Raw genomic sequence first — 22613 nt, 5'->3', positions numbered from 1 at the left:
CCATTCCTGTCCCAGTGCGGTGCTCCTGTTTGCCTGAAGCACCAGAGGAGTTTTCCAAAGCCTTTCCCAAACCTGGAGTGCTGCTCCCTGTTGCTCTTGTTGGCTGGCTCCAGTCCTTTCCCTTTGGTCTCTGAGCAGGCAGTGGCCACATCCCCCTGCCAGCTGGGAGCCTGCCTGTGTTCCTGCCCGACCTCTCATCCCTGGGCAGTCCTGCTTGGTGACCTGGCATTAACCAAGGGCCTTTTCCATCCTGGAGGTTGCAGGCATGACCTAACATTATCCTCCAGACATGGGGAATAGCAGCACATCTTCCTGGCAGAGATAATCCTTATTGCCTCTTCTGCTGTGCTGTTTTGTTCCAGAAGTGTCTTTGTGTATTAAATTACCACTTTTTTAAAGTCTCATTGTTCGTTGTGAAATGGCAGAGTCGATTTGTTCCATCATCACCCACAAATAACAGAAGGGTGGCCAAATCCTGCTGTGGCACTTGGTGGTGGAGGTGAGCCTAGGAATTGTTCTCTCCTGACACTGGGATCACAAAAAGGTAATGACAAGCATGTGGCGAAAAATGCAGCTTGAATTTAATTTAAATTTCAGCTTTAAATTTGTGTAGTCTGGTAGGATACTCTAATTGTAGCTTGAAATAATCCCTTTTTTTAAGCCCCTTTGTCTTTCTTTAGTAGCTCCACCTGTCCTCTTTTCAAGGTTACTGGTGTAAAATGGGAGGAGGAGCCAGCTAATAGGGGAAACTTGGAGTGAACGAAATAATGAAATAGAGGGGTTTTTGTGTGGTGACTGAAAGTGAGGGTCTGAGGCAGTTCTTAACAGTCCTTGGTGCTCTGCAGTTTTAACCTTGAATTCTGTAGTGAGGGAAGAGCTCCCATTTCCCATCTGATCACTTAATGAAGACTCAATTAGATTTTTGGCATAGCATTTAGAGAATGATCTATGAGTTGCATGCAAAATTAATGACATTTAATTTAATCGATGAGATATCAAAGACACCTTAGTCTAATAGTAAGTTTTGACCATGATTTTTTTTCCCTTATGAACTAAAACCAAATTCTGCAAACTTCATGAGCTGCTCTTGAAATGTTTTCAACTTGCTGCTTGTGATGTGAGCGTGACATCTGCTGGGCTTTGCTTTGGTGGGGTGGTTTGCAGTCAGCAGCCCTTCAGACAGTTGGGTTTGGTGCAGAAAGAATTTGGGACAGCTCATTGTGCCTTGTGGTTGTGGGATCTTGCTTTTCTGAACACTCACGTGTCCCAGACAGAGCCCTCATTACATTGTCCTTCTGTATACTGTGTTTTTTATATTGTGTGGTCCTGCAGCGTAGCCCCAGATTTTCGGTGTCTCTAGATAATTATTGTTCTCAGATCACTGATTAAATATCCTCTGGTAAAAATAGCTCACCTAGATTACCAGTCTGAAGAGGTGGCACTGGTATCCAGAATTACCTTTGTATCTGTTAACAGCTCAGTGGGGAGGTGAACCCCAGGGACTGCAAACATGCCAGAAGTGGGGCTTTGTGCTGAGAAGCCCCTGGCCAGCTGAGCACCCCCTTGGCCAGCTGAGCACCCCCTTGGCCAGCTGAGCACCCCCTTGGCCAGCTCAGCTCCCCCTTGGCCAGATGAGCACCCCCTTGGCCAGCTCAGCTCCCCCTTGGCCAGCTCAGCTCCCCCTTGGCCAGCTCAGCACCCCCTTTGCCAGCTCAGCTCCCCCTTGGCCAGCTCAGCTCCCCCTTGGCCAGCTCAGCACCCCCTTGGCCAGCTCAGCACCCCCTTGGCCAGCTCAGCACCCCCTTGGCCAGCTGAGCACCCCCTTGGCCAGCTCAGCTCCCCCTTGGCCAGCTCAGCTCCCCCTTGGCCAGCTCAGCACCCCCTTGGCCAGCTCAGCTCCCCCTTGGCCAGCTCAGCTCCCCCTTGGCCAGCTCAGCTCCCCCTTGGCCAGCTCAGCTCCCCCTTGGCCAGCTCAGCTCCCCCTTGGCCAGCTCAGCACCCCCTTGGCCAGCTCAGCACCCCCTTGGCCAGCAGCTCCCACCTCCCTCAACAGGCTTGTGAGGAGCACTCGGACTGCTGGAGCAGCAGAATTAATTTGGTTGCCGAGGTGGATCTAATACCATTATTGGTTGAGTCTCAAATGATCTTGTCTGTGCTGTATCAAAGCCCATGGGTTTATCAGCTGCCCTGTTGATAGGTCTAGCTTAATTTTTGCTTTAGAAATCAGCAGGTACACCCATTTGCACAGCTGTGCTGAGGTACCTGCTTTAATATATTAAGTATGTAAAAATAAGTCAATATATAACTCAGTGTAAGATATTTAAATGCTTGAGTTTGGGCTGTCTGCATTGTGTGCAGCTGGGAGATGCAGGTGACCCAGCTCTGGGTGCCCAGATTTGATATTGTTATATAATGTCTCATTTCATAAGATTCCTGACACACTTCAGCCCATGCCTCGCTGAGCTCTGGCCCATCTGGCTGCCCTGATTGTGGTTCCTTCATTTTTGTTATTGGCACAGACATCTGTGGCAAATATTTAACAATCTCCTCATCCTCAGCCAAAGCAGGGATGAAGCCCTCATGCATTGCTGAGGCTGGGGAGGAGGTGCTGCTAGAACTCAAACTGCTAAGCAGAAAAGTGGAGTAATTTTACCCTCCCTTTCTTACTTTGGTGTTTGCTATATATGCAAGTCATGTATTTGAAAACTTTGGGAGACAAAGTAATTACACTTTAATATTGGCTGTAAGAAATCTGTGCTGCTGAAAAACCCTAATCAAATAAAGGCAAAGCATCTTACTTTGCTTAATATTCTGTGATTTATATTCTCTCTGATGTGCAAGCAAGGTAATAGTGCAGCAAGGCAAGGAGGACCTCAGTTGTGCCTGGTATTGAGACAAAGCCAGAAAATCCAAGAAAAGCAATGTTTTACACCAGCCTAACGGGTTTTGAATTTTAAAAAAAAGTTAACATGATCAGGATTTGTTTGTATTTGCAGAATGTGCTGTTCAAGTGCATCATGTCACAGATGCTGCTGCTTGTGACCAGTTCCTGACCTCTGTTTCCCCCCTCCTCCCATAATCCCATCTGTAGCATGGATGTTCCTGTTTTGGAGCAGATACAATGATTTTACATGCTCTTGTCTTGGACTTTTTCATGGTTGATGGTGACACGAGTGCTTGCTTCTCCTGCAAAGCTGCATTTCACCCTTCTTACAGCTGAAAGGAGCTGGTTCAATAGGTCCATTTTCTGCTTGTAGTTCCTAAAGCAAACAAAAAACCCCACCACATATTATATGACAATTTTTCTCTTGGAATTTTTTTGTTTAGAAAGTGTAAATTACTCTGCTAGAAAATAGAGCTTCCCCTTTGTGATAGTCATCATGTGCTGTGAATTACTTGAAATAAAGCTTTTTTTATCCCCTTAAACATAGCTTGGAAGTGCTAATGGCAGACTTAGAGGGACCACAATCTAATTATCTGATTATGCTGTGATTTAGGTAGCTTTAGGTTGGGAGAGTTTCTCAGGAGAAAGCTGTGCAGGCTATTTACATAAACTCTGGAATGGACAGGGAAAATGAGACCAAAGGAATTTTTAGCTCTCTAATGGTGTCTGGTGGTGGCTCTGTGGAGGCTCTGCCCTGCAGCTCCCAGCGTTTGTGGCTTTCTCTGAAAGGTGCTGCTTGAGGACTGGGACAAATTACAGCAGGAGTTCTGAAAGAACCTGGGAAAAGCTGTGCTGTTACATCTTCTGGAGCTGTGTAAAGGCTTTGTATTTTAATGCAGTCCTATCGATGTGCAATATTTAAAATAGAAAGCTTGTTGTGGCATGCACTGACCTTGATGCAAATGGGAAGGATGTGCCAAAACCTTACATTGATGCTGCCAGGGACCTCAAGTGAAGGAGAAAGGCTGCCCTGGCAGTATGGGGAAGGTTGGATTTAAAGGGAATGAACCAAAGACAGCAGTGTAAGGGTGTTGAGGTCCTTGTTCTGTGCTGGTGGTGGTGACTGCTGACCTGGGATGAAGCAGTCACATCAGAAGTTGTGACAACTCTCCTCAGATGTGCAGCTGAGGAGTGGGATCAGCCTGTGGTTTGGAGCTGGGCCAGAGTCCAGCTGAAGTGAGATGTTTAGGAACAGAGGGACACTAGGGCAGTGAACGCTTCCAAGTCGAGCTTCAGCCATGGCTCCGTGTGTCTCTTGGTTCCTGGACTCGTGTGCTGGGCTCTGGGAGCCAGAACAGCCCAGGTTACATGGTTGGTGGTACAAATAAAACCATCAGTGCAGTGACAGCTCCACAGCAGGCACTTTGTGTAGCTTTTACTGCCGAGTTCCTAAAAACAGATCTTTCCTAATGTTGCCATTAGTGTGGCTTTGGGAATTTTAATTTGTAGATGCTTAACTAAAGCTCACAGTTGTGATATGTCAGGAAGGAAATAATGAAAAGCCAGTTTGAGGTGTAGCTCTCACTGTGCTTTGCTACTTTGGATGCTCACACACTTCTCGCTTGCTCTCTTCTATTGTTGGGAAATTGTTCCGTGGGGAAGTCTGAAGCTTGGCTGGCCAGATCCCTGAGCAGCCTCATCTAAATAGACCTGCCTGGGGCAGCTGGCTGGACTAAGTGAGCTCCAGAAGACTCTTCCAGGCAAAGAATTACATTTAAATGATGTTTTATGAAGTATTACCATCCAAAATTTTTGGTTTGGGCAGTTAATTGCCAGGTACTTTGCATCTGCTGTCCAAGCAGGTTGAAGAGCTTTTTATTGCAATAAATGTTTCTCTGGTGAAAACACTAGGATTTGATTGCAGTCTGTGAACTGGAGCAACTATTGAGCAGTAGATGCTTTGTGTGCTGTGTTTCCCTAAAAGCCCCCATTCAGTAGGTCACACATAGGCTCTGCCTACCCAGGTGAGCCTTTGCATGGTCCAAGCAGGGAGAGCTGAGCCAAGGCTGTGCCCAGCACGGTGTGCCCGCGCCTCGGGAGCCATCTGCCACACGTCTGGGTCCCGGCACTTGGCACTGCTGCCAACAGGTACTGCTCTGTTTCTGTGGAGTTGTTACTTCCTTCTGGAGTTCTGTTGCCATAATTAGCCAAATTAATATTTCATCAGGTCTGTGTTTGTTTTAACAGCTTTGGAGTGAAGTGGTGTGAATGGAGTGCTGTTCTCAGACGTGATGCACAGAGTGCAGGTCTGGGGCCTGTTTTGATGTTATTATTTCAACTGAAAAATTCTGCTTCGTGTTAAGCAGAGCAAAACCTTGCAGAGGAACCTCTCAAATAGCCACCCAGGTAGCTGTCAGTGTGTGCCAGTCCATAGCACAGGCAGGATTAGCCACAGCAGAGGCTGAGGGAAGCAGCATACCCAGAACTGTGCATCCAGTAATACCCATATCTATATGATAATTCAGTTAATACGTGCAGTAATTGTATTTCCACTCTTACGTAAGTTCTTTTGAAATGTACTTTCCCACTTTGAAATAATCTGTGTTATATAAATGAACAGATAAATCTGTTTTTCCCCTCAGATGTATAAAACATTTGCCAAGCTAATACTTGCAAATGTTTTTGCTAATATATTTGCAAAGCTACAGTTGAGCTTTTTCCTTCATTCTGACAAAAGCTGCGCCAGTCAAAGCTCCAGTGGTGCCTGGGAATCGGGGAGGTGAAGGCAGTAAACAGGGGAGATGAAAGGTGCTGCTTGTCTTCACACACTGCCACAGGAAGTGTTTTCATTAATGTGCTTTGAGGAGAGACAAGAATCTGTGTAAAGCTTTTAAAACTGCTCTTTCACTTCATTTTACTGTACTTTCAACTGAGATCAAATGGGGCAGGGATGGCGCTTCCACACGCTCCAGTTACAGCCCAGGGTTGTGTTACCTGTCCAACTCAGACAGCTCCAGTGCTTCGGGATGGTGTGGGAATGGCAGGGACACCCTGGGGCTTCCCCTCGCCCCTTTCCCTGCCAGGGAGGGGGAGATAGCTGTGGACCAACCCACTCCCCGTGGGGAAAAGGAGACACTGGCAATCAGGAGTTACACTGAGGCGTTTGGCTCTTTTCTCATAGCTTTTCTGGGATTGTGGAGCTTAGGAGCACTCACAGCTTAATGGGAATCTGTTACAGAAAAACGTCAGCTGGGTAAAATAACTCGCCTGCAAAGTTACAGTAAAGGATTAGTGCAATTAGATTTTTTTATAGATCTGTTTAGAATACAAATGCACTGTTAATAGGCTACAGTTGCCTTCCCAAAGTGTAGCTGCTTGATTTCTTATATAGCAAATAATAAACAAAAATCCAGTAATTTGCTCTGCTCCATATACATTCACTGTACTTGAAATAATTAAGTTGCGGTAAATAAGACTTGGGGATATTTTGGGTTTTATTCCAGATCATTTTTGTGCATTTCTTGGTGAAGGGTGAGGAAGATTTGCAGATACCTCCTTGGGGAGGGAGTGCTGGGCCAGGCAGAGCCCGTGGCATTGGTGAACAGGAGCAGGCAAAGCGTGTAAAAGGCATTAAACGTTTCAGGATCGATATGCAGAGTTCACAGCTGAGGGGATGGAAAAAAGCCAAACTAACCACGATTTGTTGTGGAGGTGGCACAAATAGAGCTTTATCCACCACTCAGAATAAAGAATGAGTAACTTGAAGGAGCTTTTGACTCCAAGTGTGTTCGAGTTCATGCTTAAACTGCTTTCCTGGTGGGCACAGCTCTGGGATGTCATTTCTTGGCTTTTTTTACTAACTTGCACAGTTAAAATGGTGCTCATTTAAATATTGGAGCTGATCTGGATACCAGATTTAAATACTATATACATTTTTACCAGTTCTGGATTTGCCAAGTCTTCCTGAAATCTGGTGCAGTAACATTCTGGTTTTGTAAGCCTTGTTGTACATTATTTCTTTTATATGGCTCATTCATTGATGATACTAGTAAGATGTTTGGTTGATATTTTTGATGGCTGTTGTAATTTTCAAAGGGTCTGTGCTGTGCTGTGCTGTGGTCACTGCCCAGAGTGGGCATCTCTGAGGGCTTTAGCTTTGCACTCCGCAGCTTTTAGTTTGGGCTTTGCAAACACAGACACAAACTCTTATGCTCAGTGGAAGTCCAGGAAAACTGGGAATACTGCTGGTTCTCTCTTCCCAGGTTCCCCAGGGTATTACCTTGGTGCTGGTGTGACTAAAATCTGCCCCAGTTTTCATGTCACTGAGGGCACCTGCTGCATCCCTCTTTTCCTGTGGCTGGTGGTGTTCCTGTCATCCTGCTCTAACCCTTTCTGCTAAACCAGTCTCAGTTTGGGGCTCTCTAGTCAGCCAGCTCACTTTCACAGGAGTGCTGAGTTAAATTTGTGAGGGTAAAATTGCACCTGATTCATCCCTGGGTTAAGCCACAACAACACCTAATGAACTCTGCAAATAATGTTGAATTTTATGGAATAGAAAACTGCTGTAAATATGTTCTTAGAGTAAGATTCTTGGTAACATTGTAGCATGTTTGTACTAGTGTATATGTGCATCGTTTCCACCTTTCTACTGTTCCTCTTTTTTACTACTGCCCTGAAAGATCAATAAAACCCTCATTAACACATTGCTAAGTTATTATATTTTTATATATTGTAGGTCAGTGGTGTGATTGAGCAGTGCTTGGTAGGAAACCAGAGAAGGGAAGGGCTGTACAATTAGTTGTGCTGAGTGTACAGAATTTACTGATTATCCTGATCTCTCTGCACTACTCCCCTAAATTGGGGACCACCAAATCAAATTCTGAACTCATATTTGTTTTCCCTCTCCCCTTCTTCCTTCCTTCTCTCCCCAAAGGCAGCTCCAAGGTGCTGGTTGTGCTTTGCCTCCAGGGGCTGTTGAGCCAAGGAACAAGCCCTGGTGCTGCTGGGCTGTGAGAGGGAGGTGCTGGGGCTGGCTCTGGGGAGCTTTGCTGCTCTTGGTTGTGCCCTTGGGTGCTCCCCAGCATCTGCTCTGGGCTGCTCTCACAGGATGCTGAGTTCAAGGGATTCCTTTTGCTCTGATCCAACGCTGCTGTTCTGTTTCCAGGTCCTCTCACACATTCCCTGCTTGATCTGACATTAAAGGTATTTGTTAAGAATTTTTCCTTTTTCATGAAATATGACAAAGAAAAGACACTTTCTTTAGAAAAACACTGGAAGTTATGTCCAGGAACTTTCTGTTTGATTCTTCTTGCATCTTTTTTTTTTCATGTTCATCCTTTTTTTCATTAGATGCTTCCTATAGAAACCAATTTTTTTTTTTTTCCCTGCCAATTTCTTCCTGTGTGGCTTTTCTGGCCATTGCTGTGACTGGAGCTTGCCTCACTTAAAGAGCATCTTAAACTCAATTGGTTCTGTTGGGTGCCCCATAACCTTGTTGGCATCTGAGAAGTGGTAAAAATGCTTTCCCCTTGATGCACATTTCTTGGATGCTGCAGTGTGTTTACACTTGGGAAATATTTAAGTAATTGGTTTCAGCAAATAATCCTCTTGTGATGTGTGGGGATTTTTTTCTGTATTTGTATTCTAAACCATTTTTGAAATACCAGTCTGGCAAAAAACCCACCCTGTCTGAAGCAAGAAATCTGTTCCCTGATTATTATCTGGGCTTGGTTTGCAGACCAGCAGGGCATCTCCACAGGGAGCTATAGTCTTGTCTGGCCTTGGGAGGGTCTGGGGAGCCAGTTCTGTGGGTCTGAGCAGGGTGGTTTGAGTGGAGCCCAGACAGGAGGAGCAGGGCAGGATGAGGAAGCTCTTTGCATTGTGTGCAGAGTGTTATTTTGAGCCTTACAAGTGGATTTTCTGTTTGTCCTTAACCCTGGGAAAGCCACTCTCTTTCACATCTCTCTCTGAAGAGGTAAATTAGGTGCCTGAGTGCTCAGAAGACTGGAACTCAGGGAGAGGAAATCCATTACTCCAGGAAAAAAATGGAAATTCCTTTTCACCTGCTGTAACAACTGTAGCATTGTCAGGAGCCAACATCTGGGAGCTATTTCTGGGGAAAACTCAAAGTACTATTGTTCACCGGGAGGAACAGAAATGCATTTTCTTCCCTTTGTAGGTGTCTTTACAGTGCCCTCTAGTAAACTTGTGGAGAAATGCTGGAGGGGTGTTTCTCAGCCCAGGGGGAGAAAATAATGAAAACAGGCCCTGGAAGAATTAAAAATTAAATAAATAATGGAGCTCTCGTCCCCTGGGACTGAGGTGCTTTTCGAAGGAAGCACTGCTGATATTAAAAACTGATAGTTGCTTGAAATGAGAGAAATGGCTTTAGTATTCCACAAAAAAAGGGAAAAGAGGATAAAATCCTTTAAGCTTTCCATCTGAAATGGTTACAAGAAGAAATTTTGCAGTTGGGACCTTCAGAGAGGTTTCCTCACTGGCTTCATTCAAGTGTAGGGTTTTAGACGGTCTGACTTGTGTTTCCTTTAATTTATAAAAGCAAAGTGGCCTGAAAGAATGTTCCTTGCACAAGGTGAGAGGTCTGTGGGGCTCAGCTGCTGCATGCCAATTCTGTAAAACCTAAGGATATTTTTAAAGAACCTGAAAGAAATCCACAGTTTTGGGCTTAGTGCTTATAAAGGATTTTTTTTCCTGGCACTTCAGGAGGAACAAAAGGTGCACCAGAAGTTGTTTTTGAAGAACAGCTGGTAGACAGCTTTTTATTTTCCTTTTTTTTGTGCTTGGATTTAAGGCAAATGCTTAAATTCTTGTGAGTAGGAAACAGTTTAAGAGTGGGAATCTGGACTGGACATGAGGAGCACCTCCTTGGTGGGGATTTTTTGAGGCAAGTTTTACAAAGGTACTATGAGAAGTGGTTCCAGTGGGTCCTGCTTTAGGAGGAGTTGGTGCCATCTTTTCTCCTGCACTTTTCCAAACTGAACAGAACTGCAGCCCCACAGTAAAGGGACAGAGAGGTTGTGACCTGGTGTGACAGTGCTTGGGAGCAGCTGCTGAAGGGAGCCATGGCACAGCACCCGGGACAATTAATTGTAAATAACAAAATCACTTCCACGTGTTCCAAATCCAGGTAAAAAATGTCTGACTCTCTCAAGGGGTTTGAAAGGCTGTGGAACTGAGCACCAGATAAATGCATCTCCACAGACATCTGATCTTGGAGATTACAATCTGTGTTTGGATTTGGCTGCTGATCATTATCGTGTTTTTCTTGCCATTATTTAATAATATATGAGGTGATGGTATCGCTTACAGAGGGAGTGGTTGGAGTAGATGCAGGGATGCTTCCTTGCAGTGATTTACTGCAGACACCCCACACTATTTGGAGGCTTCTTAATTCTATTCCTGCACACTTCTTTAATGGACTAATTTTTTAAAATATAATTTTGTGCTTGAGGTCCATCAAGAAGGTCACTTTAAGATTAAGCCAACAATAATTTGTTATTTAACAAACGAAAGGTAAGTGGAAATATAAACAAAGCTCTAAAGCCATTGTTGCAAAATATGGCTTACTTTGCTTGACTGATTCTTTTGTTTATTTGCTGTGCTGTCTGGATACTCCTGAGTTACTGAGGCCAAGTCCTGAACCATGTTACCTCCTTCTCTGTTACAGTAATGCCATCGTTATAGTGACTGTCTTGATTTTTGTGATCTTGTTGGCACATGGTGTCAAAAACCTTCTCAGCTCAGTAACATCATAAAATCTGGGAATGGTTTGGGTTGGAGAGGATTATCCATGTCCACCCCCAGCCATAGGCAGCAACACCCTCCCCTAGGCCAGGGTGCTCCAGGCCCTGTCCAACCAGCCTGGGACCCTGCGGGGACGGGGCAGCCACAGCTGCTCTGGCACCCTGAGCCAGGGCCTCAGCACCCTCCCAGGGCACAACTCCTTCCACACGCCCTCCTCCATCCTGAAGGGATCTCTCTCTCCCCCTTGGGCATTTCAGAACAGCCCCTTCCCTTGTGGGCGGGGGGGATTTGAGGCACCACAGCATTCCTCAAGCACCTTTCCTAACCCACAGTTCCCAACATGCCGGGGTGAAGAGGAGTTACTCTTTGTGATGGATATCTTTGTTACAGTGTGTTAAATCATCAGAGGAGGAAATCTGCTGGAGATGAAGGAGAAAGGAATCTACACAGTCTGGGAAAGTCTGGATTTATACAAGGCATTACTTATCTCATAATGTTCCGTCACTTGCTCTGCCAGGTTCCACTGTCAGCCCACGGCTGGAATTATGGAAGTACCAGCAGGATTTATACTGTACTCTGCAGTCTGGGGTAGCTCTTACACTCCCTCCTTTTTTTCTTGATGCTTAAGTGCAATTTAATTTTTGTCTAGTATAATTTGTGGATTGCAGAGTTTTTGTGAAGCAGGAGCTGAAGTGGCATTGGGAGAACACAGTTTAGAAATGTGACCTTGGTTTTTGAGTGTGGTGAACTTGCCAAGCACTGTGTGTTTGATTGGGCTTTGCAAGAGCTTTATGAAAGTAAAATCAAAGGATGTTTGGCTGGTGTGTATTGCTGTTGTAGTTTAATTTGATCAAGTGGTCTATAATCTCTATTATAAGAGAAAAATGTAACACTTAGCAGAAAATACATCTTTGTCTAAACATTGGTACATTGTCATATCATAGATAAATTTAGCTTATTGGGGAATGCAGAATGCTTCTGATGCTGTCAAGGACAATAAATTACCAAGCTGGAAATAAATATATTTATTTAGAGATTGCCACATGCAGCAATTTGCCCACATAGATAATGTGCTCCTTAGCCATGAATATGTGAACAAAACCACGGAGCAAGTTCCCTGTGAGCTCCTGCTGGCAGCCTGCAGGGAATGGTGTGGGGAACATCTTCACTTAAACTATGTCTGGCTGATTCTGGAGGCGACTTTTTGTAATGATGTGGGTTAGGAAGGGCATAACACTGTCTTTAGGATTATAGAGGCCATTGGGAACGTTAATTAAATTCTGAGGGGGGGCCTTTTAAAAGTGCTCTCTGCAGCCAGAGAGCTCGGAGCTTTTATCACTGAGAAGGGGCTGTCTAACAGTCCTGCCAGTCCGATCAGGATTTGTCAGATGCTTCTGTTTTACATGTCAAGCTTGAAGGGTGTCATATCCATGCTCCTAAATTGCCCTTGGAGTCAGAAGGACAGGTATTGCCCCCACTGCCACGTTGTTCCTCAGCTCCTAACAGTGATCTTTCTTCATCAAAGCCCGGTTTGACTCCTTCTAAACCAAATCCTGGTGTACTGCTCATCAGCTAATTGTGATGGCAGCTTTTGGCTGCCTTAATTTATCATCCTGTTTGGAAAAAGGAGTTCTGAAATGATCCTGTGCTCCACATTTTCCTTCTGGATGGTTGTTGCATTTGGTCCTTGTAAAATGTGATGTGGTTTCTTTGCCAAGTGCAGGGAAATGTGGTGTTGGAGCCCAGTGCTTGGGCTGCAGCTGCTGCTCGTGCTCAGGAGAACATCGTGACTCGATAGCACTGAATCCCAGTCAGATCTGTGGCACTGCTGGTAAAATCTCGAGACACATTGCTGTGCACCAGTTTGAGGTGATTTATGTGGAGTCAGTAGGACTGAGATCAGAGTGGTTTTGTCTGGAGTTATTTTCCTAAGTGCTGTAATTTCTGATGAGCTCGTGGCAGGCGGTTGTTAAAGGATGCATTTCGGTGATTTAAGGTGGATATTGGAGTGCTTGTGTCTTCCAGAACTTAACTGGATAATGAAGGGAAGCTTCTTCCCACTTGTGCAGCTGCTTGGCATTTACTGTTCTACACATTGTTCACCTGAAGCCTTATAAAGATGCACCTCTGTACAGAAAATAGTGCAGGACAGGCTGGAAGCACCGCGTGGTGAAATACTGTCAGATCACGTTAGGGTGTTGGGTTTTGTCTTGGCTGAAACAGTGTCAGAACTGATGGTTATTTGTGAGAATTTGAGCAGAGAGGAGCTACAAGGAGGACTAGAAGACCCCAGAGTATTTTTACTTGTAGGGGGTAGGAATGTGTGAAAGTAGTTAATTGAGCATCAGTTCCTGGACAAATGGGTGAGGTGAACAAGCTTGTATTTCCCAAACTTAGAATCATAGAATTGTGTGGCTTGGGAGGGACCATCCAGTGCCACTCCCTGCCATGGGTAGGGACACCTTCCACTGTCCCAGGCTGCTTCAAGCCACAGTGTCTAACCTGGCCTTGGGCACTGCCAGGGATCCAGGAGCAGCCACAGCTGCTCTGGGCACCCTGTGCCAGGGCCTCTCCACCCTCACAGGGAAAAATTCCTTCCCAAAATTTAACCTAAACCTGCCTTTTTCCACGTTTTAGCCATTCCCTGTGTCCTGTCCCTCCATCCCTTGTCCCCAGTCCCTCTCCAGCTCTCCTGGAGCCCCTTCAGGCCCTGGCAGGGGCTCTGAGCTCTCCCTGGAGCCTTCTCCTCTCCAGGTGAGCACCCCCAGCTCTCCCAGCCTGGCTCCAGAGCAGAGGGGCTCCACCCTCAGAGCATCTCCCTGGCCTCCCCTGGACTCTCTCCAGCAGCTCCTCCATATCCTGATGTTGATGTTGGAGACTGTTTTGTGGGGATTTTGTGCTGTGTGTTCTAGGTAAATTTGTGTTTGCCATCTCACTCCCAGAGTGGTTGATGGTGTAAACTGTGCTTGTTAAATTTTCACACCACTTAGGGAAGAGTGAGGACAAGGTTAGAGTTCAAATTTGGCAAACTGTTCTGTGGAAGGTGGAAATATTTGGAGGACCCAAGGGCAAGTGAATACAGTTAGGGAGGAATAATCAGCTAGTCTAGCATTAAATTGAAAGTAGCAAGCCTTACAGCAGTTTCCAAGACCAGGATCTGGGGATTATGGTAGTGATGTAGTCAGCAGTGCCACGCTGCTGAGCTAAACCCAGCTGCCTGTGCCCTGGGATGGGCTCAGGAGTGCTGAACCCGACTGCCTGTGCCCTGGGATGGGCTCAGGAGTGCTGAACCCGACTGCCTGTGCCCTGGGATGGGCACAGGAGTGCTGAACCCGACTGCCTGTGCCGTGGGATGGGCACAGCAGTGCTGAACCCGACTGCCTGTGCCCTGGGATGGGCTCAGGAGTGCTGAACCTGACTGCCTGTGCCCTGGGATGGGCACAAGAGTGCTGAACCCGACTGCCTGTGCCCTGGGATGGGCACAGGAGTGCTGAACCCAGCTGCCTGTGCCCTGGGATGGGCTCAGGAGTGCTGAACCCAGCTGCCTGTGCCCTGGGATGGGCTCAGGAGTGCTGAACCCAGCTGCCTGTGCCCTGGGATGGGCTCAGGAGTGCTGAACCCGACTGCCTGTGTGCTGGGATGGGCACAGCAGTGCTAAGCCCAGCTGCCTGTGCCCTGGGATGGGCACAGCAGTGCTAAGCCCAGCTGCCTGTGCCCTGGGATGGGCACAGCAGTGCTAAGCCCAGCTGCCTGTGTGCTGACAGGGCTGAGTCAGGGAGTTGTGGACCTTCCAGGACATGAGAATTTACTCCGTGTGTGCAGCTCATTCAGATCTTGTCTGTGCCAGGGCATTCTGTTGTATTTTGGCACATCTGCCTCCCTGCCACTCATCTCCAGAGCAGATTTGGGAGAAATAAACTCCAGCCTGGTGGGAATGAGTGAGATTGATCTGTTCCTGTTCCCGAGCAGGGACTCAGGCTTACGCCTTAGCATAACTCCTTGGCTGGCCAGCGTTAGCACAAATGGAAGCAGTGGTGTGTACAGGCCTGTGTTTGTAAGTGTGTGGAAAGGGGCAGGACTCCCTGCACCAAATGCACACCCATTCTACCCAAAATAAGATGCTGTCATCGAGCTGAGCTATCAGTAGGTTGAAGGAGTGGGAGAAATGGCTTGTTGGTAGAAATAGAAGTTTATTAAGTTCAAGGGAGTACAAACCCTTTTTGTGCTGAATTGAGACTTGAAGGCAGCACAAGTTGAGCTGGCTGCAGTGTGGCTCTCCAGAGTGCCCCAAACCCCAACTGCCAATCCTCTGGAAAAATGGTCTCTGTTCTGATTTAACGTCCTTCAAGCTGGGATGGGGTTATTCACCCACCCTTCACATTTTGTCCCCACTGCGTTCAGTGCAGGAGCGCAGTGATATCCCAGGACAGAGCAGCTTGTGCTATATCTTCCCAGGGCTCTTGGCAGGAGTTTGGTACCTCTGAAACCTGGCTGAGAATCTGCTTTCTGTTCTTCCTCAAGGTTTATAATCCCTGTGGAGCTGCTCTTAGGTCTTGCTGTGACCTCTCTTGACATCCTCTTCTCTATTGCCTTGGACACCTTGTTGCTTCCAGGGCAAGAGCAATTTCACTTTATCGATTGATTAGATCTGCTGCAATCAGAGCTGGAGACTGGCGGGACAAACAAAAAGTTGCTATTCCCCTTTTAAAGGTTTTCTAGCTTTTATTTGAAAAGCCAAAGTGAAGCAAAACTCAAACCAGTGTATTTTGTTCTCTTAGGGTTCTGGATTTATACTGGAGAAACTTGGAGAAGCTTGGAATTGAGGTGGGGGTGGGGGAAATGTTTCCTTTGGAAAGCCCAGGGACTGCAACTCAGTCTTTAATTTTAATAAGGACTTTAGGTTTCTGCTGCAATGGAAGAGATTATTGGGGTACAAAGGTAAAAGATTTTCCTGCTGTTCATGGCTCTTGTTTCTGCTCTGCCTTTTGCTGCGTGAGAGCTGACACTCAGGATTTCAGAGGCACAGAGACTCGAGAACATTCACACATTGGTGTCCTTCTACAAACCAGAGTAACAAAAGCAGCTCCTAGATTTTTTTTAATTTTATTGATTTTTTTTTTCTGTATATTTGGTTTGGGTTTTTTTTGGGTTGTCTCTATCCTCAAGAAAGACAATCCAAGGATTTGGATCCCAACGTAACAGGTCTTCAGCCTGACACTGTCACTGGGGAAACTTCAGTCTCTCTAGAATGTTTTCCTCTATTTCCCCTTTGGATTCTTGAAGGTAAGAGAGCGTTTGAATGCTATCAGCTGCCAAAGCTAATTTATCTGTTGTTTCTTTCACGCCACTCCTGCCTTATCTCCAAGTTGCTGTGAATTGTGAGTAGCAGAGACAATGGGCTCTGTTCAGGAAGGCTGGAGTCCCTCTGGGGGGAAGCCAGAGGCTCTTGGGAGACCAGGGACTCTCTGTGTAGTTCGGTGATAGAGGAAATCACATCAATTTGTTAATTAAGGTCATTTTAGAAGGTAAATCCGATTTTAAAAACCCCACAAACAACCAAGCAATGGGAGAAGCTGCAATGCGTCCAACACAGCCTTTGTTTGCAAGTAAAGGTCGCCTTCAGAGTGTGGCTTAATTAAACAAATCTTGTTATATTAAATGCATATTTGTCTGTTAGGTGTTCTTAAAATATTTGATCATTTTTTTTATTGACCATGAGATGAAATGGTCAATGGTGAGAGATGAAATAGTTTTGAGATGAAATAGTTTTGAGATGAGTGCAGGAGTACGTTATTATTATGCGAGTGTTATTTCTAAGGTGGGTTTTAAAAACTGAGATACTCTTTTCTCTGAACCCAGTATTATGCTGATTTGAAAACTGTTCTCCTCTGGAAGAATTTGTCTTCTGTTTTCTACAGATGATTAAATTAAGACAAGTCAAAGTGATATTGACACAGAATCGTTTTGCTTGACCAAATACACCAGAAAGACAGTAATTAAAATTCACTTCTTAATGCAAACTAGATGTTAATTACAGAACTCTTTGGGGAATACTTAAAATGGAAAAATAATCATGTTTATCCTGGACTAGAACTGAAGTAAATAAAAAAACAAAACACTGTATGACACTTGCAAGATGTGTTAAGCTCAGAATGGGAGACTTTGTCCTGAGGGCTGAATTGTTGTTGATGGTTCCCAATCTTGGTTCCACAGAGCAAAGGACAGAGCTGCTGGGAGGGCATCCACACCACAGAGGCTGAGAGCAGAGCAGGGAAATACATTTTAGGGATGATAATGTCTGGGAATCTGAGGGTCCATGATATGAATAATCAAAGCAGAAAACACTGTCACACAGACCAAGCTGGTTGAATGTGTTCAGGGGGAGGATGTGAGCAGTGCCTTGTGCTTGTTGCACATTAAAAACTGTGGAAAACGAACCCAAAATTTCTGTGATGTTCTGCAGAATCGCTTGTGAGAACCTTCACTCCTTTCTACTTCCTGGTGGAGCCCCTGGACGTGCTGTCGGTGCGTGGAGCGTCGGTGATCATGAACTGCTCGGCTCAGTGCGAGACCCCTCCCCGAATCGAGTGGAAAAAGGACGGCTCTTTCCTCAACTTGGTGTCGGACGACCGCCGCCAGCTGCTGCCAGATGGATCTTTATTAATTAACAGTGTGGTGCATTCCAAGCACAATAAACCTGATGAAGGATATTATCAGTGCGTGGCGACTGTGGACAGCCTGGGGACCATCGTGAGCAGGACAGCGAAGCTCACCGTGGCAGGTAAGGCTCTGGTTTGGGGTGTGGCTGAGAACACGGTGATAGATGGGTAATGTGATGGTGGACTCTCACAATGAAAAGGCAAATATCATATATATGTTAAGAGAAGGTTTATACATTTATAGTTGAGTTTCACCCCCCATTGTGTTGTTATCAGGGGTGGCTGGGTTTGGGACATTTGGGAGGGTCATTCATTGCTGTGGCAGCAGCTGACCTCCAATCAAGGTGTCAGAAGTGATCTCCACCACTGGGCAGCAAAGAAGGAGTCAATGGACAGAACTTCGGGAGGGCTGAAGTGTTAAAAGGATGAGCTCATGGTGGGAAAGATCCTCTGCTCCTGGTGCTGTAATATGTTCCCTATTCAGTCTTCTGTTGTATTTTTGGTAAGGTTTTAATAAACCTTTTAAATTTGTGGAAGTGAGTATCACTTTTCACAGAAAGGAATGCTTTGCCCTTGGAAAAATGGGAAGATGCTTCCCAAGGAGCATGAGCTGGTTCCGTCACCTCAGGGAAACCACTACTGTGGCTCCCATTTTACTGGCTGGGAGTTAGCATGTGTTCTGTTCCTGTAAGCAGCTTAATGTGGGGTATTTCTCAGGAAATGCTGGAGATCAGGAAAGCTGCAATGAATGGATTATGAGAAGTGTCAGGTGTCTGAAATCACAATGGAGATTTACCACAGCTTAGAAAGGAGAAGAAAACAGGATTTTGCTTTCTTTATGTATAAATAACCTTAAAATAACTTTCTGAGCTTGGATGTGAAGAATTACCTGCTCTGTCTGAAACTTTTGGGAAGCTCCTAATAGCAGTGTGTACAATCCCTGCGGGACTGGGAGATGGGTGGGGAGTTGTATTTTTCTGTTTCTTGAGTATCAGGTGTGAACAAGGAAGTCTGAGAAGTAACAACCAACCAAACACATACAATTTTCCATTAAATGCCCAAGTCATAACCTCGCTTCGGTGTTTTGAGTACCCTTTAGACTTGATAGGTGATAGCTTTATTTTGGGGGTAGGAAGCAGTGAGAGAGTGAAGTTTGCAGGTAAAAATAAGGATTATGTCTGGGAAAAGTGGTCTGTTCTGTCACTTGCTTATTTCTCAGGGTTTGGTATTGTCAGTTTGTGTCTTGTAAACAGTAAAGCAGGAAGAGACTTGTAATTACTGAGTAAGGGTGAGACTTCAAAAACCACCCAAATGAAAAAACAAGGTAAACTAAGGCACTGTAACTAGAAAAAAAGCTTGTGAAGCAATTTTCCTTTGTTTCTCTAATGATGTTTGCCAGCCTTTTTCAAACAGTTTTTTTTTCCTTTGCTTAATAAATGTCTCGGGGTAATGAATTCTTCCTGACTGGTGCTCCTGCATCTCCCAGAGCTGCTGCTTCCATCGTTTGTATTCACATGTTGTTCCCATTAAGTTAGCTTGTAACATTGTTGTGAAACATCAGCGATGTCAGAAATAGAAAAATTGGGGTTTTATACCTTAAAAGAGTGACTTTGAGAATCTCTTAATGAGGAATAGATTTCCGAGCTTCTTGGCAATGAGGACAATAAAGGCAGTTCTCCCACACTTCTCTTCAGCAATTACCACCTCCTTGCCTCGCTGCTGTCGGGATTAATTCTGCTGCTTTCCACATGAGAGCCTTCAGCCTCCTGCCTCTGCTATCAGCCTGCTCTATATGATCATTAGGTGAGGTTAATGGGGTTAAAAATGAAGGTAAACCAAAATGTCTGCTGAATTTCCACTTCCATTTTCTCCTATCTAGGTAGAAGGTGCTGTTTCAATTGATATTTTCTAAAATGATTGAATCTTTAAGAGCCTTTTGCTACTTGAAAAAGAACCCAAGTACTGGGAAAAAAAAAAGAAAGAAACACAAGAGCCTACTTTAAAAAAACCCACAACAAACAACAATGCAGTTCTGGTGAGGATTTTTTCCAAAAACTCTTAGGTAGAAAACAGAACAAATACAGTCCAGCTCAAGGCAATAAGGACCTTCCCCACACAACCAGTTGCCCCTTTGGCACACATTGGCCTGACAGCTGTGTATTAAGATTATCGATCAATTCCATGCAATAAAAATGGTACTTTTATTGCCCAGAACTAGAGGAAATGCTGGTGACACATGTTGTGCATTGCCTTTTGCTATCCTGTGCCTTGGAAACGTGCCCCAGATCATCTTCTGGCTGCACTGCTGCAGAGGCTTTGGCAGATGTGGGTGTGTGAAAACCTATTTACCACCCCAGACAAGTGCCAAGAGCTGGGCAAGACCATGCTGAGTTTAATCCTCTTGTAGGGGGAAGGGCACTTTATATGCTGAAGGCTTTGGAATAAGAGGTGGAATATTTAAATCCTGGTTTAGCCTGTTGCTTTTCTTGTCCTCATTTGAATCCCTTAGTTTTAACAGTGGTTTTTAATATTCCTTCCCACTCTTTGTTTTAATTGGCAGCTTTCGGGCTGCGGTGAGCGTGGGCATTGTTGGCATAGTGAGGGCTCCCCTCGGCCTCAAAATTCCAGTGGGAGGGAGCCAATTCCCCTCTTAATTGAGCAGTGGTTCCTCTGCTGTGTGTGGTGTGGTGCTGCCGTGCACCTGATCTCTAAAAGGGAACATTATGAAGTGTAGGTTGCATGTTTTAGCAGCTTCTTACTCATGAAATAACTCTTAAAAATTACAAGTTCTGGTGTGTCACGGAGGCCAGGGCAAGGAAATCCAGTAACAACATGTCGTGTTCATCATGTGGATACAGGGCTGGAATTTTCAGTCTTGGAACTGCACAGCTGGTGGGTGATGCTGAGCAATCTGCCTGCAGGAAGGTGGCCAAATTTGGCTAAGTTTCTCAAGTTATTTAAAGGACTTTCTGTATATTCTAATTTGAGGCATCTAAATATTTTGGGTTTTGGAATCTGAAGCTCTTTTGTTGCCGTAGGATGACAGGGGTTTGATTAGTGAGCCACTGTATGAAAAATTCAATCCAAAATATGCTGAGTGCCTGGGCCTGGAGTGCTGGGTGTGGGATTGAAGGAATTGTGTTGGAGACAGGCTGGGGTTTCATCAGTTTGTGTGTTTGACCCTGCTCTGAGTGTGCCGTGGCAGGGGAGCGGGTCATGGCAGCTTCACTGTGCACCTGGCAACGTGCCTCTAAAGGACCTTTTCTGTGTGTGATGATCCATGAGAAGACTTTGCTCTTTGGGCTTTTGGAGGGGTGAGGATCAAGAGGTCCACACTGAGCCTTGTAAAGAAATTGATCTTTGCTGCTTTTTGATTTAAAAAAGTCAGAGGATATGATAAAATATTCCACTGTGAAGAATACTTGAAATAGTCTGTAACTTGAAATTGTGTGGTGCTACACCTTGGTAGGAAAGTGTTTGCTGTTCTACCAGGCTTATAGTAGTAAATCCTCGATGTTTAGGAACTGCAAACAACAATAAATGTTAGTTTTCTTTAATGAGCAGCAGTTTGGGGATATGAGTATCTCTTTCCCATTCAGTTTGAGCCTCCACAGATTAGTTTGTTCAAGCAAATGAGGGTTGCATTTATCATCACCAGTTTCTAAGGGTAGTGAAGGGAGAAGGTGGTCATACAGTCCATGTAATGTGTAGGATTTTCCCATTGTTATGATGGATTTGGAATAGGGAAAGTCAAAGGAACTGCCTAATTTATGTAAAGCCACAAGGCTTTAATCAGTGCCTTGGTACACTATGTTTTTTAATTGGCTTTTGAAATGCAAATCTGTCTTTGATACTTAAGTGCTAGTTAGATCTTAAGAAGGGTAGGGGGTTTAAAAAAGCTGCTGTAAAACATGGATTAAAAATAGATTTACAAAGTTTTGGAGATCTGTGTCCGTAATTCATCTTGGAAAAATAAATATTTATGTATTTTAATAAAAAATATACTGACACGAGCTGAAAATATTCCCGAGATGATCTTTCCCCAGTCACTGGTTACTGTGGCTTGGTAAGAGCTTTTATTGAGAGAACAGATACATGAGGATCTAGAAGTTGGGAAGTGTGACAAGGCACTGAGTTTGATCATGCAGATTTATTTGCTCTGTAAATCCATTTCAAGACTGCTCACTAAATTATTTGTTTCACCTCTTGTCATCTTCTATCCCCAAGTGAATCCAGCTGTTTTTCTTCCTCTTTTTCCACTTATCCTTGCAATTGATAATTCTTGGCTTTGAGCTTTGTGTCATTTGCTTGGCTGTGATGAGGCAGCTGTGGCACTGCCTTGGTACAAACTTCAGGTGTGTCTCAGTTTCATTAATTCAGAAGCACTTGCTGATAGCGTCTGACTTGCTTTTTCTCACCTCAACTAAATAATCTCCTTGAATTATTATTTCTCATTTAAATATAGAAATTTAATTTTCAAGCCTTCATTTTGTAATTACTTTTAGAAAAAGTACAGACAAATCACTTCTGTTAAGAAATGCTCCTGCCATGTGTAACGTCAGGCTCTAAAATGGTTCAGAAACCAGAAGGCTTTGCTATATACTTAGTAAAAGTGTAGTATCTCCTTTGGAACCATTGAGCACATTGCAGGCAGCACAGCCCAGGAGGAGGATGTTCCTGAAAAGTGACTCTGGAAATGCCATGGTGAAGCTTCATGTGTTGAGACTTTGGGAGGCTTCCTGCTTTTCCACTTCAAATTGGGCTTGCTGGAGCAGGCTGAGGCCCATCGTGTCCATACTTGGGAGCAGGATTTGGAGTAGCTCCAGCCATACTTGAGCACTTTGCTCCTGAGCACAATGCTCTCTGCTCTGCTGCCCTTCTCCTGCTGGTCCATCCTGCCATCCACGGCCCCTCCAGACTGCTGTGCCAGGGCACAGGGCTCGGGGCAGGGCACTGACAAAAGGGGCACTCTCAGAAGTGCACTCAAAGCTCCTGGAGCTGTGCTGTGTGTGGGGTCAGGTGTCCCCAAGTCAGTGTGACCATGCCAGGTGTCGGGGAGGAGGGACCTGCCCTCGCTCGGGTTTCTCTGCTGAGAGTTCCTCCAGACATCGGATGGAGGGAATGACTTCGCTTGGGAGATTGCTCCAGTTTTTAGCTGACCACATTGCCTTTTCAAGATTTATTTGCATCTTCTGTGTGTCTGGCTTGGGGCTTCCAAAGTGATGGCTGGGAGAGCTGCCCCTGGAATTGCAGGAGGCCTGGATGGGCTGTGGTGGTTCCTGAGGCTTGGAGTTCTGAGTCAAGAG

At 45.2% G+C, this 22613-nt stretch overlaps 1 protein-coding gene across 10 annotated transcripts in view; it reads left to right on the top strand.

The window, feature by feature from the left end:
* Positions 1–22613, top strand: part of NEO1 (neogenin 1) — a 170196-nt gene that overhangs the window by 35823 nt on the left and 111760 nt on the right. For all 10 annotated transcript variants that reach the window (XM_085588559.1, XM_077785860.2, XM_077785859.2 and 7 more), the window contains exon 2: positions 17112–17429. In XM_085588559.1, the coding sequence (XP_085444685.1) occupies positions 17112–17429 (318 nt within the window). The remainder of the gene's footprint in view (positions 1–17111; positions 17430–22613) is intronic.

Source organism: Lonchura striata, chromosome 10 (genome assembly GCF_050655825.1).
Source record: "Lonchura striata isolate lonStrDom1 chromosome 10, ASM5065582v1, whole genome shotgun sequence".
NCBI lineage: Eukaryota > Metazoa > Chordata > Aves > Passeriformes > Estrildidae > Lonchura > Lonchura striata.
This window is presented reverse-complemented; position numbering and strand designations above follow the sequence as displayed.